Source organism: Ornithorhynchus anatinus, chromosome 2, assembly GCF_004115215.2.
Source record: "Ornithorhynchus anatinus isolate Pmale09 chromosome 2, mOrnAna1.pri.v4, whole genome shotgun sequence".
NCBI classification, from domain to species: Eukaryota; Metazoa; Chordata; class Mammalia; order Monotremata; family Ornithorhynchidae; genus Ornithorhynchus; species Ornithorhynchus anatinus.
This window is the reverse complement of record NC_041729.1, coordinates 42147325-42161717: the sequence shown is the minus strand read 5'-3', so window position 1 is coordinate 42161717 and position 14393 is coordinate 42147325. Positions and strand designations below refer to the sequence as shown.

Sequence of the window (14393 nt, the reverse complement as noted above, 5' to 3'; positions counted from 1 at the left end):
CCACTGTGTGAGCTCAGGCAAGTCAATTTCTCTGAGCCTCAGTTTTCTCATCTATAAAATGGGGATTATATATCAGTTCTCCATCCTAATTAGACCTTGAGCCCCTTGTGAGACAGGGATTGTGCCTGATCTGATTGTATTATATCTCCTCTAGAGCTTAGGTCAGGGTTTGAGACATAGTGTTTAGGAACTGGCCTAGACAAGCTCTTAGGGCTTTTGAGGGAAAGAGAGAGGAGGGCAGGGAGAGGGATGAGCAGGAAGAAGAGATGATGCTTCAAAGAGAAACCTAACAGGATAAGGCAGCCGTAATTGGGGAGGAGGGTATGTTCTCTCATGGGCCTGAGCAAGAAATAGTCTCTCACCAAATGGAGAAATGGAGGTTGGAACCTCAGAGAAAATGGCAGATTAGGAAGTAGATCCCTGACTGGACTTGAAAGTCCAAGAGTCCTAGCTGCCGAGCTTCCAACTGAATGAGAAGAGAGCCTAGGCCAAACAGGAAACGGGTTCATAGACCAGTTGCCCCCTGAGCTGTTGGGAATTTTCCCAGTATATTGAGAGATAAAGCAAATGACCAGCTGTGCCCCAGCTTCCAAACAGTAGCCTCTCACTCCAAAGCCCCTGAAAGAGCAGGTGGGAGGGAAGTCTGTGGGTCCTGGTGGGGGCAGGGGGCAGCACGGAGACAGTGGCACCCAGCCCCACCCCCAGCCAGCTCTTTCTGGCTACCACTCACCTCCCCGCCAGGAGCACTTGCTCACTCTTCCAACTAAAGGAATTTTTCGGTCTATGGCACTCAGTCATATGATGTTTTCAGATTGTGATGCTTCAATTGCTGAGGCAGGCAATGGTATTTATTGAATGCCCACTCCAGGCATAAGACTGTATTAAGTGCCTGGGAGAAGTCTAAGAAAGTTAGAAAACTTGACCCTTGCCCTCAAGGAGCTTACAATTAGTGCCTATAGTCTCTTGCTTCTTGAGGCATCCTGGTTCTCTTTCTAAATAAGAGGTTGGGAGATGGGGCTTAGGAGGGTCTGGAACAGAAAAGATGGAATGGGGAAAAGAGATGGACAGAGGGGCAGAGTCTGAGGGGAGGGCAGGAGGAGCTTAAGATTCTTATCTGGAATAATAACTGTGGTATTTGTTAAGCTTGTACTAAGTGCCAGGCCCTGGGCCAAGCACTGGGGTAGAAACAAGATAATCAGATGGGACCCAATCCTTGTTCCTCATGGAGCTCACAGTCTAAGGGGGAGGGAAAATAGGCACAGAAAAGTTAAAGGAGTTATCCAAAGCCTCACAGCATGAAATGGTTAACAGTTTTGAATGTGAAGATTGGTTGAGGCTTAGTGTCTGTCTGTCTCTCTCAGTCTCCTGCTCATCCTGGCTTTTGAGGCAAGGCTAGGTAGTTTGGGACTTTCAAGAGATTTTCCTGCGAGTGGAACTTCAGCTACAGACAGGAAACCAGACCTCAGGAAAAGGGCCCACAGTTAAGCCCAAGAGCAGAGCAATAAGGATATGGAGGGGCAATGGTGCTAGAAACAAAATGACTCAATCCAATTACTTGAAATGAACATGTAGGTTTTGCCGGAGGCTCTTATTTGCTGGTGAAGAGTTTCTCTTTTCTGGGGCTGGGGGGAGAAAAGTGTTTGTCAGTCTCCTTCCTGGATGCCTAGATCTGTTCAGCACAGGCCACGCTTTCTAAATGGGGAATCATTTAAGGTGACACTTGGACCTGGCAGTCTTTTTCCCTCTTTCTGTCCCTGGATCACCCAGGTCAAAGAGCCCCACACTCTGAACAGAATTATCCAGGTAGTTCAAGCCTCCCGCAAAGCCACTTACTAACCTAGACCTGGCCTTAAAGCAGAATATCCTTTTCCAAAAGCCAAATCAGTTACACCTTTGTGATGGTTCCACTGGCTCCAGGCACAGACCTTGTCCCAAAGAGGGAGAGAAAGAAGGAGGGAGGGGGAAAAGAGGGGAGGGGAGGGTCGGACAGCTCTCACAGCATCCCAACTTCACGGCCTCCGGGCTTTAGCCCTCTGCTCACAGAACAGCTCAGCTGCTTGTGGAGAGGCTGAGAGGACAGTCTGAAGGCCTGACTTCCCCGCCAAACTCCTCTTTGGCTTGAGACCCATCACACGCCCTTTCGGGGCCTCAGCTTCCCCATAAGGTAACTGGGGAGAGGATCTTGGTTCCTGTGGGGGCAAGAGGGCTAGCGAGGTCTTTCCCAGAGCCCTTACATTTGCTGCTCCTTCCCTGGCCATGGCAGGCTCCACTCAGAGATATTGGCTGCTTGGATGATTTTGGTTAGACCTGTGGGGGTCTTGGGCCTGGATGATCCAGGTCAATTGTCAGCTGTCTTGGTGGCAGAAAGAAGGAAATATCCTGCAGACCGCAAGCTCCTTGCGGGCAGGAGTCACATTTCTTTTAAATGGTAATTGTTAAACTCTTACTATGTGCCAGGCTCTGTACTAAACACTGGAGTAGATACAAGATAACCACGTTAGACACAGTCCCTGTCCCACATGGGGCTCACAACCCTAATCCCCATTTTACAAATGAGGTAACTGAGGCACAGAGAAGTGAAGTGACTTGCCCAAGGTCACACAGCTAATGAGTACAAGAGCTGAAATTAGAACCCAGGTCCTTCTTACTCCCAGGCCCGTCCTCTATCCATTAGGCCATGCTGTTTATTCTACTAACTTTATCATATTGTCCTTTCCCAAACTCTTAGTACAGTGCACTGCACATGGAAGTACTCAATAAATACTACTGATGGATCAGCTTTATTGGTCACCCCTTTGTGGGGTAGTGAGGATGGACTGCAGGGTGTGGGGACATATCTCCGCCTTCTGATTTAAGGGCTGCATTTCCAGGTGCAGCCGTGAAGACTGCAGCAGCCCTCAGTGTGCATAGACTGACCTGGGTAGAGCTGAAGCTGGGGAGGAATTGCAGGTCTTCTCCCTAATTTTACCCACCTACACATCCCAGGCAAAGGCCCCAACCTATGCACCCCGATGCCTGTAGAGGTTTGGGGAGAAGGGAAGAGGAGGAGGGCAGGGGATGATACAACTGGACCTCTTGCCCAGCAGAGTGCCTGGTTTGGCCTCCTTGGGTTGGAGGCAGGCAGAGCCCAGGCATGGGGCAAGCTGGGAGACTGAGCAGGGAAAGCTCTTCTCCCCATAAGCCTGGGGAACTAGTGTTCTCTGTAGCGATCACAGCCACTCTTCAGACACCCTTTTTTTTCAGCTCTAAAATATGCCTAAACTCCTACCTGCCCTGACAGAGTCTTCCACCAAAACAGGGCTAAAGCCGTGGCCAGCTTCCAGCTCTGCCCAGATGGTCGTGGCTTGGGGAATAACCCCGTGAGACTGGTGGAGAAGTGGGTGGAGGCTGAACCAATCTCCCCAGTCTGGCGTCGGGGCCCCTTCCAGGCTTGATCCTGGAACTGATGGAGCGATTTTCCCACAGGTTTTCTGGAACACACCAGCAAGGAAGGGCTTTACTCCCTTATGTTAGTGAATAATAATAATAGTAATAATAATTCTGGTATTTGTTAAGTGCTTACTAGGTGCCAGGCACTGGGGTAGATACAACATAATCAGGTTGGACAGAGTCCATGTCCCATATAGGACTCACAGTCTTAATCCCCATTTTACAGATGAGGTAACCAAGGCACAGAGAAGTGAAGGGAAGGTCACACAGCAGACAAGCGGCAGGGCCGGGATTAGAACCCAGGTACTTCTGACTCTCAGGCCCGGGCTCTATCCACTAAGCCACAATGCTTCTCTAGAGAGAGCTCCGGGGGGCTGGATTGTTGGCAGTGGGCTCTGGCCACTGGGTCGGGGGCCCCCACCCCTACCGGGCTCTTTCTCCTCAAAGTGGGCCCATTACCTTGCTGTCTTCATGATACACAAAAATGTTCCTGGTGCTGTTGTCTTTCAAATAAGTGATCTGGAGGCCATTTGGGTTCCCAATCTTGGCAGGCTGGAAAGTTGCATTTAAGTGTTCAATTTTCATAATTGCTTTGGGCTCTTTTGCCTGGAAAACAAGGTCCAAACGAGTAAACAAATGAATGGCAGACACCCCGCCCATTACCCCAAGGTCTTGTGCACCAAGAGCTTCTTTGTTGGGGCTCAGGCCCAAGGTGGCTTCCTCTTCGTCCCGGCTCCCGGCACTCTGCCCTCAGTCCGCCCTTCCGGGGATGCCTCTGATCACGGCTACTGGCTGGTTGCAGGTCTGTGGGGCCCAGATAGCCCACTGCTTCCTCCGAGCCGTTCGGCCCTGGAGAAATTCTTCACGGGCCCCTGTACTAGTCTGGTTGGCTCGTGGCCCAATAACGTGGTTGGTGACACCCAGCACTCTGCTCTCCCAGTGGTTCCGACTGCCACTTGGTAGAAAACACGTCCTCTGGCCTGCCTGGGCCAGGCTGCCTTCAGGAAGAGCCAATCAACCACCTAGGGCTCTGCACATGATAAGTTCTCAATATATACTCCTGCAGCCCTCCAGCTCCCTCTCTAAGCTCCTTGTGGGCAGGGAATGTACCTCTTTTATTGTTACACTGTACTCTCCCAACTGCTTAGTTCAGTGCTTTGCACACTGTAAGTTCTCAATAAATACAACTGACTGATTGACAGACAAACCCCAGCACATCCCTCTGCATCTCTGCAAGCTGTTCATTCCGCGGGACCAGTCCACGTCTCGACTAGCCCCACCGGGTGGACTTAATCATGACAGGAATGATCCCAGCAATATTTGTTAAGTGCTTACTATGCGCCAAGCACCACGTTAAGCACTGGAGTAGATAAAGAGCTCAGAACTCTTTGTGGGCAGAGCATGTGTCTGTATTGTTATACTGTACTCTTCCAAGCACTTAGTACAGTAATCTGAACACAGTAAGTGCTCAATAAATACAACTGAATGGATACAGTCCAGTCACACACAGTCCCTGACCCACTTAGGTGTCAGTCTAATCTCTGTTTTACAGATGAAGAAGCAGAGGCCCAGAGTCTTCCAATCTCTGACTTTCCTGGCCTCTGAGGAGCTCCAGAAAATCCCAGAATAAACCGGAACTGACTCAATTGCTTCCATAGGTTCTCCCCACCTCCTCTCCTGACTAGGTTCCTCTACTTTCCATCCTGCTCCAAGTCTCCTCCGTTCCCAGGTAGGGCGAGTTCCTCCCTGACGCAGCCCAAACCGCTGATGATTTACTAGCCCGCTCCGTGAGGGGATTCCACTGGGCTCCTTCACCCGAGACTCCCCACGGGCCCTGGGAGGGACTGTGTTGGCTCTCCAACATGCCAGAAGTCACTCGAGGACACAGATGGGGGACTCTGCTCAGATCTGATTATGTGGGGGCTGTCACACCCACCACAGCCTGCTGTTCCTGTGCAGCCTGGGCTGTGCCATTTTCTTTTCAGCAGTCGGAGGAGACAAACATTGAGGGGAGGAGAGCCGGATTTGGACTTTTACTCTGAGCAGCTCTCTTCCCTATTCCTGGATTGGGGGGAAAGGGAAGGGAGAGCTAGATTTCTAATGCTTCCTCCCACCCAGCTGATTCACAGTTCATAATAATAATTATTATTGTACTTGTTAAGCACTTACTACGTGCCAAACACTTTTCTAAGTGCTGGAGTAGATACAAATTAATCAGGATGGACACAGTCTGTGTCTTACATAAGGCTTCAAAGCCTTAATCCCCATTTTACAGATGAGATAACTGAGGCCCAGAGAACTGAAGAGACTTACTCAAGGTCACACAGAAGACTTGTGGCAGAGCCGTAATTAGAACCCAGGTCCTTCTGACTCCCAGGACCACTCTCTATCCACTGAGCCAAGCTGCTTCTCTGGGAAGAGGGGTTCTGACCCGGAGGGGACCCTAACCCAAGGAGGGAGTCATGTCCTTTGCGGGTGGGCGCAATGCCTGGGGGTGAAACCCCAGGCTTCACAGGATGGAGGCAGGTTTTCTGGGAATCACTGGGGCCTGATGCCAAGTGGCAGAGGAACAGATAAGGAAGGATGCTGGTTGTCTGTTGGCCATTTGGCTTTGATCCAGGAGAAGACCACCTTGGAGTGGGACAGGGAGGGGGCTGGTATGGGAGATGGGGAGAGAGGGAACCCTGGGCAATGCGTTCCTCCACACCCACTTAGAATCACCGCCACCACCCCCTCCCTGTCTAGATCTCTGGGACTTTAAAAGGAGCCCAAACTTTCCCACCAAACAGCCAATTTGCCTCCCTCATTAGCTCTTTCCAGGCTGACACATCCTCCTCCAGGGCCGACGGATGTTTTAAGACTGCGCTCTGGCTCCCGGCGCTGCTGGAACTTCTCTGCCCACGCTCTCCTGCAGTCAGCAGTCACCTGACCAGGGATGGGTGCGCGTCCCTTAACCAGGCAGAATGGCAGTCACCTGGCCAGGGGTGGGTGAGCATCCCCCAAACCCAGGAGAGCCGGGCAGAACGGTAGGGGCCCTGCTCAGGGAAAGTATGGAGGGTAATTGTGGCCAGGGTCCAACAGGCGGCTCGGCGGTTGCCTCAGGGAGCAAGCAAGATGATAAATTTCTTCGGAACAGGTCCCCCCACACCCCCCAGCACACCTCAACCCCAGGCCCCCAAAACCCACCCCTGAGAAGACCAGCCCTCCCACACCGACCTCCCCAGGAGCCCCAGGCTTACATCATTTTTGTTGAAATATTTCAGCGCTCCTTCACGTTCTGTCAGCACAAACTTTCGGCTTAGGAATTGTCCGTTGTCCCGGCCTCGCTTCCAGAGAAACCCTTCTCGGTAACCTACAGGAGGTGGGAGAGAGTTTACCCAAAAGCCTGGAGAAACACAACCAAAAAATACCCCCAAAATATTCCTCTAAGCATGAAGTGCAGAGGGCTCATTTGAGACTCACCTGAGGGGCTGCCAACCCTCCTTTTGCTTTTTTTTTTTTTTTACTGTTTCAGCCCTCTAGACCACAATGGTTCCTGTGGAGGGGCAGATGAAATGGAGGGAAGGGAGGCCATTCCTTGTGTCTCGGGCAGAGTGGGTGGGGGCCCTCAAGAGAAGCAGCGTATATTAGTGGATAGAGCAAGGGTCTGGAAATCAGGAGGACTCGGATTCTAATCCCAGCTCCTCCACTTGTCTGCAGTGTAGCCTTGGGCAAGTCACTTAACTTCTCTGTGCCTCAGTTACTTCATCTGTAAAATGGGCATTAAGACTGTGAGCCCTAGGTGGAACGTGGGCTGTGTCCAACCTGATTGGCTTGTGTCTATCCCTGCCCCAGTGTGTATCTGCTACTGGGCTCTGCTAACCCCATCTCAAGGGTAGGGGACTTGGATCACGGAAAGTGGGGTGTGAGAAGGAACCGAGAAGAGAAAAATCAACCCCTAACACCACTAGGCCATTAAAGGGAGAGGATAATATTTTCCCTTGAAAATTCCATGGGAAGTAAGCAGCATGAGCTATTTAGGCATATTCGGGAATCAATTAATCCTTCCTCCCTCCCTCCTTCTCTCGCCCTCCCTGAGTCCTGTGGTGGTTTGAGGGACCCGAGTCTCAGGAGTTCTGTTCTCAAGGGGCAAACTTGATGTTGTTTAGCTTCCTACTGTAGGCTTCCCTTCTTAATTTGCAAATATAACAGAGTAAAAGTGGCCAGCCTGTATGCCTACATCTGCCTGTATACGCCTGTATCTGTATGCCTGCTATAAAATACTGATTCAGAGGAAAGAACAATGGCCTAGGAATCAGAGGACTTGGTTCTAATCTTGGCTCCAGCACTTGTCCGCTTTGTGACCTTGGCCATGTCACTTAAATTCTCTTGCCTCAGTTTCCTCATATGTAAAACAGGATTATACCTGTTTTCCCTTCTATTTAGACTGTGAGTCCCACATGGGACTGTGTCTAACCTGATTATCTTGCATCTACCTCAGCACTTAATACAGTGCTTGGAACATAGTAAGCGTTCAACAAAATACCACAATTGTTATCATTATTGATAATAGTAATAAGTGCTGCTGAAATTGGGACAAGGAGAAATGGCTTTAGTGACTTTCTGCTGCAGAAGTTTTTCAAGACAACATTTTAGCTTAAGAAAGCCACTGGCTTGCAGGCTGCAGCAAAACAAGTGACGAAGAAGTAAAAATGACCTTCAGGAAGCTGTTCCAGTTTACACGGTCGTTGTTCTCTTGAAAAAGCCTTCTGCATTTCGATGCCTTACTGTGCAATCTCTACCACTACACACATCAAGACTTGTTTTTAACTCTACTGACTTTGGCAGGTTTAAAACACATACACATACTCACATTCCAATTACGGATATTTTTATGTTTGTCTCCCCTGTTAGGCCGGGGAACATGTCACTTTGTTATTTTGTATTGCTCAAACACCTACCTTTTTCTAATGGTATTTGTTAACTACTTACTATGTGACAGGTACTGTAATCTACAGGCATGGGAGTACATATAAGCTCATCAGTCCCTGTTCCACAGGGAGCTCACAGTCTTAATCCTCATTTTACAGATGAGGTAACTGAGGCACAGAGGAGTGAAGTGACTTGCCCAAGGTCACACAGCAGACAAATGGAGGAGCCGGAATTAGAACCCAGTTGCTTCTGACTCCCGGGCCTGTGCTCTATGCACTAGGTCATGCTGCTTCTCTGTGCACTGTCCCAAGTGGGAGCCCAATAAATATGACTGCTACTGAAGAGGCCCGATCTCAGCCTCAAATTGAAAAATCACACCCTAAAGGGTATTAGAGAAATTCCTCGCTGGTATCGTAAGCATAAACCCACCAGGACAAGTCTGCCGATGCTAATTCTGCAATTTAACTCTACAATAGCCCAAGAGCCCAAAATACCCAGCAGACCGCTGGAATGCCACATTGTAAGCAGAATGATAACTTGAGACAGATGTCAGGGATGGGAACTATTTGGAGCTCACTGCTCACCTCTTTGGCTTTCTTACTGTGCACGGCTCAGCGACTGTACCGACTCGGAGTCTGGGTTTAATTTTAAAATGCTGTGTGGTCCTGACCTCTCTGCAGCAGCCCCTCATCTGCCCAGCGAGAGATTCCCCGACGTGTGGGATGACCGAACAAAGAACACTTCTGTTTTTACTGACCTCCAGAGACAGACGTCGGTTAAAAAAAACCCCAAAAACTAGCAGGCTGGGTGCCAGGTACGTCCCTCCACGCTAACACCCCAATTCTGCTCCCTCCAGGTCGCCATGAAAGTGGGTCCCCCGTCTCCCTCCCCAACGTAAAGGCCCAGGACTCAATCGATACTATTTACTGAGTATAAAGAAATGGAACTAAGCAATTTGGAGAAGATGATAGGGTTAGTAGAATTATATGTGTAATTTATTTATATTAATGTCTCTCTCCCTCTAGACTGTAAGCTGATTGTGGGTAGGGAATGTGCCTACCAACTCTGTTATATTGTACTCTCCCAAGTGCTTAGTATGGTGCTCTGCACACAGTAGGTGCTCAACAAATACCATTGATTGATTGATTGACAGAGACAATCACTGCCTTTGAGGATCTTACAGTCTGGAGGAGGGGAAGTAGACAATGAACTAAATTACAGAAAAGGGAAGAAGCAAAGTATAAGACTAATAGTGATGAGAATGATAATAACAACTGTACTTGTTAAGAGCTTATTCTGTGCCAAGCACTGTACTAAGTGCTGGCAGAGATACAACATAACAAGATAGGACACAGTCCCTTTCCAAAATGGGGCTCGGAGTCTAAGTGGAAGGGAGAGCAGGAATGTAACCTCCATTTTACAGATGAGGAAACTGAAGCATGGAGAAGTGAAGTGATTTGCCCAAGGCCACACAGCAGGCAAGTGGCAGAGCTGGGATTAGAACCCAGGTCCCCTGATATGTTCACTAGTGCTGTGGGAGTTGGAGGAGTGTCCCGCTCATTTCTATAGCAGGGCAAAGGTTGGGATGAAGGCCAGTCTGAGATTTGCATTTGGTGTGGGAAAACCTACAGGGAGTGAACCTTCATCTTCATTACATTGGATGCCCACTCAATTCTGGTGGGGGAAGCAAGGGTTCTAATCTCTACTCAGCCACTGTTCTGCTGTGTGACCTTGGGCAAGTCACTTCACTTCCTCTGTGCCTCAGTTTCCTCATCTGTAAAATGGAGATTAAGACTGTGAGTCCCATGTGGGACATGGACTGTGTCCAACCTGATTAGCTTCTATCTACCCCAGCACTTAGTACAGTGCCTGGCATGTAATAAGCACTTAACAAATACCTTAAAAAAGGTGTCACAACACCTCACCTTTGTCAGACATGTGGCAGGTGAATGCCAAGAGTGTCAAGAGAGAGTTGTGCCTTGGAACTTCCGTTCCTTCTCTCTCCACCATCAAACATAAATTCACCTGCTCCCCTTGCCAGAGACAGTTGTGGAGGGAGAAAGCCAAGATTTTCCCTGGAGTGTGCTGCCTAGATCCCATGGGTGCAGTGTTCCATTATTCAAATAGCTTAACTGGGTTACAGTTGAGGTTACAGTTGAGGCCGGGGGCAGATTAATTCACCTGCCCTAAAGGACACCTACCGAAGTATACCAGAGATTCCGGCTCACAAGTGTGATGTAATTGATTAATCGGTGGTATTTATTGAGTGCTGACTATGTGCAGAGCACTGCACTATGCACTTGGGAGAGTGAAATACACAGTCGGTAGACACGTACCTTGTCCACAAGGAGTTTACAGTCTGGAGGGGGAGACGGACATTAATAAATAAATTATGGTTACATCCATAATAATAGTGTTCAGCACTTACTATGTGTCAGGCACTGTTCTAAGCACTGAGGGAGATACAAGCTAATCTGTTGGACAAAGTCCCTGTTCCAAATAGGGCTGCTGTGGGGTTGAGGGTGGGGTGAATACCAGGGGTCCAAAGGGTAAAGATCCAAGTGCATAGATGATAAATAATAATGATAATAATAATAATTGTGGTACTTGTTAAGCGCTTACTATGTGCCAGGCTCCGTACTAAGTGCTGGAGTGGACACAAGCAAATTGGGTTGGACGCAGTCCCCGTCCCACATGGGACTCACAGTCTCAATCCCCATTATACAGATGAGGTAACTGAGGCAAAGAGAAATGCCATGCCCAAGGTCACACAGCAGACAAGCGGCAGAGCCAGGATTAGAACCCATGACCTTTTGACTCCCTGGCCCGTGCTCAGGGAGTTTAACTGGGGAAGGCCTCTTGGAGATGTGACCCCAATAAAGCTTTGAAAGTAGAGAGAGCGGTGGTCTGGTGTACATGGAGGGGGAGGGAGTTCCAGGCCAGAGGGAGGATGTGGAAAATGTGGCAACATGACCAGTGTGGCTGCTGTGAGGAAAGTGGATTCCTTTTTGTGAATGCTGGTAAGAGAGACACCTTAAGCCCTTGGGTTTAAGGAGACATCAGTTTGGCCCCATAGGGCATCAAGTGGAGAACTGCTAAAGCATAGACTGACTCTCTTTCTCTCTCTCCTGCCAACAGAGTCCTATCAGACAGTTTTGCTTTCTACAAACAAATAGCCGGCTGCCGTGCATTCTACACTGTGGATGCTTTCAAAGCAAGGATAAGGCTGCGGAGTTGAATACTGGCTCCTCTGAGCAGTCCTCGTCACAGAAGGGTGGACGCGTCTATAAATACCTCTGCAAAATGATTTCTGGTTTTAATTTGATTCTGCCCTACTCGGAATTTAGGCAGCCACTGCTGCTGTAGTACCAGACCTGAGCACAGCAGCCGACAGAGCGGGAGGCCATTTCCCAGTTTAGGTGGATGGAGAAAGAGAGGATGAGGGGAGCACAGTCACTCGTTGGTACCAGGCCTCCACGCTCCTACTCTGACCCTCAGTGATAACATTTAAGAAAGGAGGAGGCTGAAACTGGAACAATCTCTGGCACTGCACCCACAGGAGACTACTGAAATACCATATTTACTGACAAAGCAGATGCTGCCACAGGACAAGCCTGCCAAGAGACATTCGGATGAGTGGATTTCATATCCGACAGAACACCATTCTCCCTGCCTTCGATGTCTTACCAAAAATCACATCTCCAAGAGGCCTTCCCCATCTGAGACCTCATTTTCACTATTCCATTCTCCCTTCTGCATCCTTTATGCACTTGGATCTGTACCCTTTAAACCTATGGTATCCACCCTACCCTCACCACCACAGCAGTTATGTACATATCTGTAATTTATTTATTTTAATGTCTGTCTCTCCCTCTAGACTCTAAGCTCCTTGTGGGAGGGAATGTGTCTACCAACTCTGTTGTACTCTTCCAAGCGTTAAGTCAAAGTGCTCTGCACAAAGCAAGTGCTCAATAAATTTCATTGATTAATTGGATTTGAATGCCAAGATCAAAAATACTTCAGGTGCTTGCCACACACTCATTTTCAGCTACAAAAACAGGGGCTAAATTAGGGTCAGGTAAATTAACAAAGATGAAATTCAGCCAGATCCGGAGGCAGAGCCGGAGGCAGTAGGGATGAGGAGGAATCATGAGTTCCCATTCACAGTTTCAGGTTCCAACCTGAAACAGGCCGCTTAAACTGGTGGAAAGAACTTGGGCCTGGCAGTTAGGCCAGGGTTCTCCGCCACTTGCCTATTGTGTGACCCTGGGCAAGTGATAACTTTTCTGTGCCTCAGTTTCCTCAAGGGTAAAAATGGGAATAATATTCCTGCTCTCCTTCCCTCTTAGGCTGTGAACCCGATGTGGGACAGGGATTGGGTCCAATCTGGTAATACCATATCTAACCGAGCACTTAGTATAGTGTCTTCTAGACTGTGAGCCCATTGTTGGGCAAGGATTGTCTCTATTTGTTGCTGAATTGTACTTTCCAAGCACTTAGTACAGTGCTCTGCACACAGTTAGCGCTCAATAAATACGATTGAATGAATGAATGTCTGACATGTAGTAAGTGCTTAAAAAATAATAATAATAATAATAATGATAATTCTGATATTTGTTAAGTACTTACTATGTGCCAGGCCCTTTACTAAGCACTGGAGAGGATACAAGAAAATTGGGTTAGACACAGTCCCACGTGGGGCTCAGTCTCAATCTCCATTTTACAGATGAGGTAATTGAGGCCCAGTGAATTGAAGTGACTTGCCCAAAGCCACACAGCAGACAAGTGGCAGAGCCAGGATTAGAACCTATGACCCTCTGACTCCCAGGCCTGTGCTCTATCCACCACGCCATGCTGATTCTCCAGTACCACAATGATGATGATGAAGAGGACCATGGCCCTGTAATTCCCACTCAGATGCACAGTCCTGAGCCCAGTTCAGGGACCACCATAAGGATGTAAGAAAGGCTACACTACCCTCTGCTCCTCGAAGAGTCCCAGCTAGACGCCTTCCTATAGTATCACTGTCTGGAAATACTTCGGGGAGTTGTAGCGGGGCTTTCAAGACCAGAGCTGCAGAGCACCAAGTAGCTGCTACTGTGTGGGACTGTGTCACTCACCACTACCTAGAAAGGCCCTACTAGGAAGTGGGTCACTTATTTTTTCCTTAATGTCATTTAAGTGCTATGTGCCAGGCACTGTACTAAGCTCTGGGGTAAGATACAAGATAATCAGGTTGGACACAGTCTTAACCTCCATTTCACAGATGATGTAACTGAGGCACAGAGAAGTGAAATGAATTGCTCCAGGTCACACAGCAGACAAGTGGTGGGGGTTGGAACTAGAACCCAGGTCCTCTGGGACCATCTCTTTCCACTAGGCCACACTGCTTCTATTGAGTGGTTGCTTGGTCACTTGAGTGGACCCAGGGACACGTAACACACACCCCTTTCTACACTGAGAAACTGAACCAGACATGAACCGTCTATAATTTAAATAATAACCCAAATTCTCAAACCACTGGGGAATGAATTCCAAGTCAAAAGTAAGAGAGATAGCACATGACTTTGATTCAGAAGACGCCTGCCAACCGTGGACCCTCTGCCTGTATAGAATCTCTGGATGTTGGAGCAATATCCGATCCCTGAATGCTTTGGTCTCCGGGAGAGAGCTCTCTGGTCTGGGTGTCCAGAGATCTGAGCTTTAGCCTTTAGCTTTACTGTCACTGACTCACTGCTGCGACCTGAGGCAAAGCACTTAACCTCTCTGGCCTCAGCTTCGGGTCTCCTCTCCGAGGAGGACGCCGGTATCACAGACCTGGTATCACAGACCTGGAATGGACTTTGAGAAGTCGTCGGGTTCAGGCTGTGTTTCCAAGGAGGGAATAGAGATGAGAGTCCTTTGACCTCCATGAAAGAAAGTTTCTCTAACAACCCACGGTTCTATTAAAACAGCTAAAGGGGGTATTCCAGTATGCCAGGGTCCTGGAATCCTTCATTCTGGAACCACAGCCTAGGTAATGATGATATTAGTTAAGCGCTTACAATATGGCA

General features: G+C 48.7%; 1 protein-coding gene across 1 annotated transcript in view; it reads right to left on the bottom strand.

Moving 5' to 3' along the window:
• The window catches only part of ADAP1 (ArfGAP with dual PH domains 1), a 132205-nt gene that overhangs the window by 16539 nt on the left and 101273 nt on the right, over nucleotides 1-14393 (bottom strand). Inside the window, exons 5-6 of the mRNA XM_029057735.2 lie at nucleotides 6669-6781; nucleotides 3889-4035 (exon numbers count right to left, since the gene is read on the bottom strand). Of these exons, the coding sequence (XP_028913568.1) occupies nucleotides 3889-4035; nucleotides 6669-6781 (260 nt within the window). The remainder of the gene's footprint in view (nucleotides 1-3888; nucleotides 4036-6668; nucleotides 6782-14393) is intronic.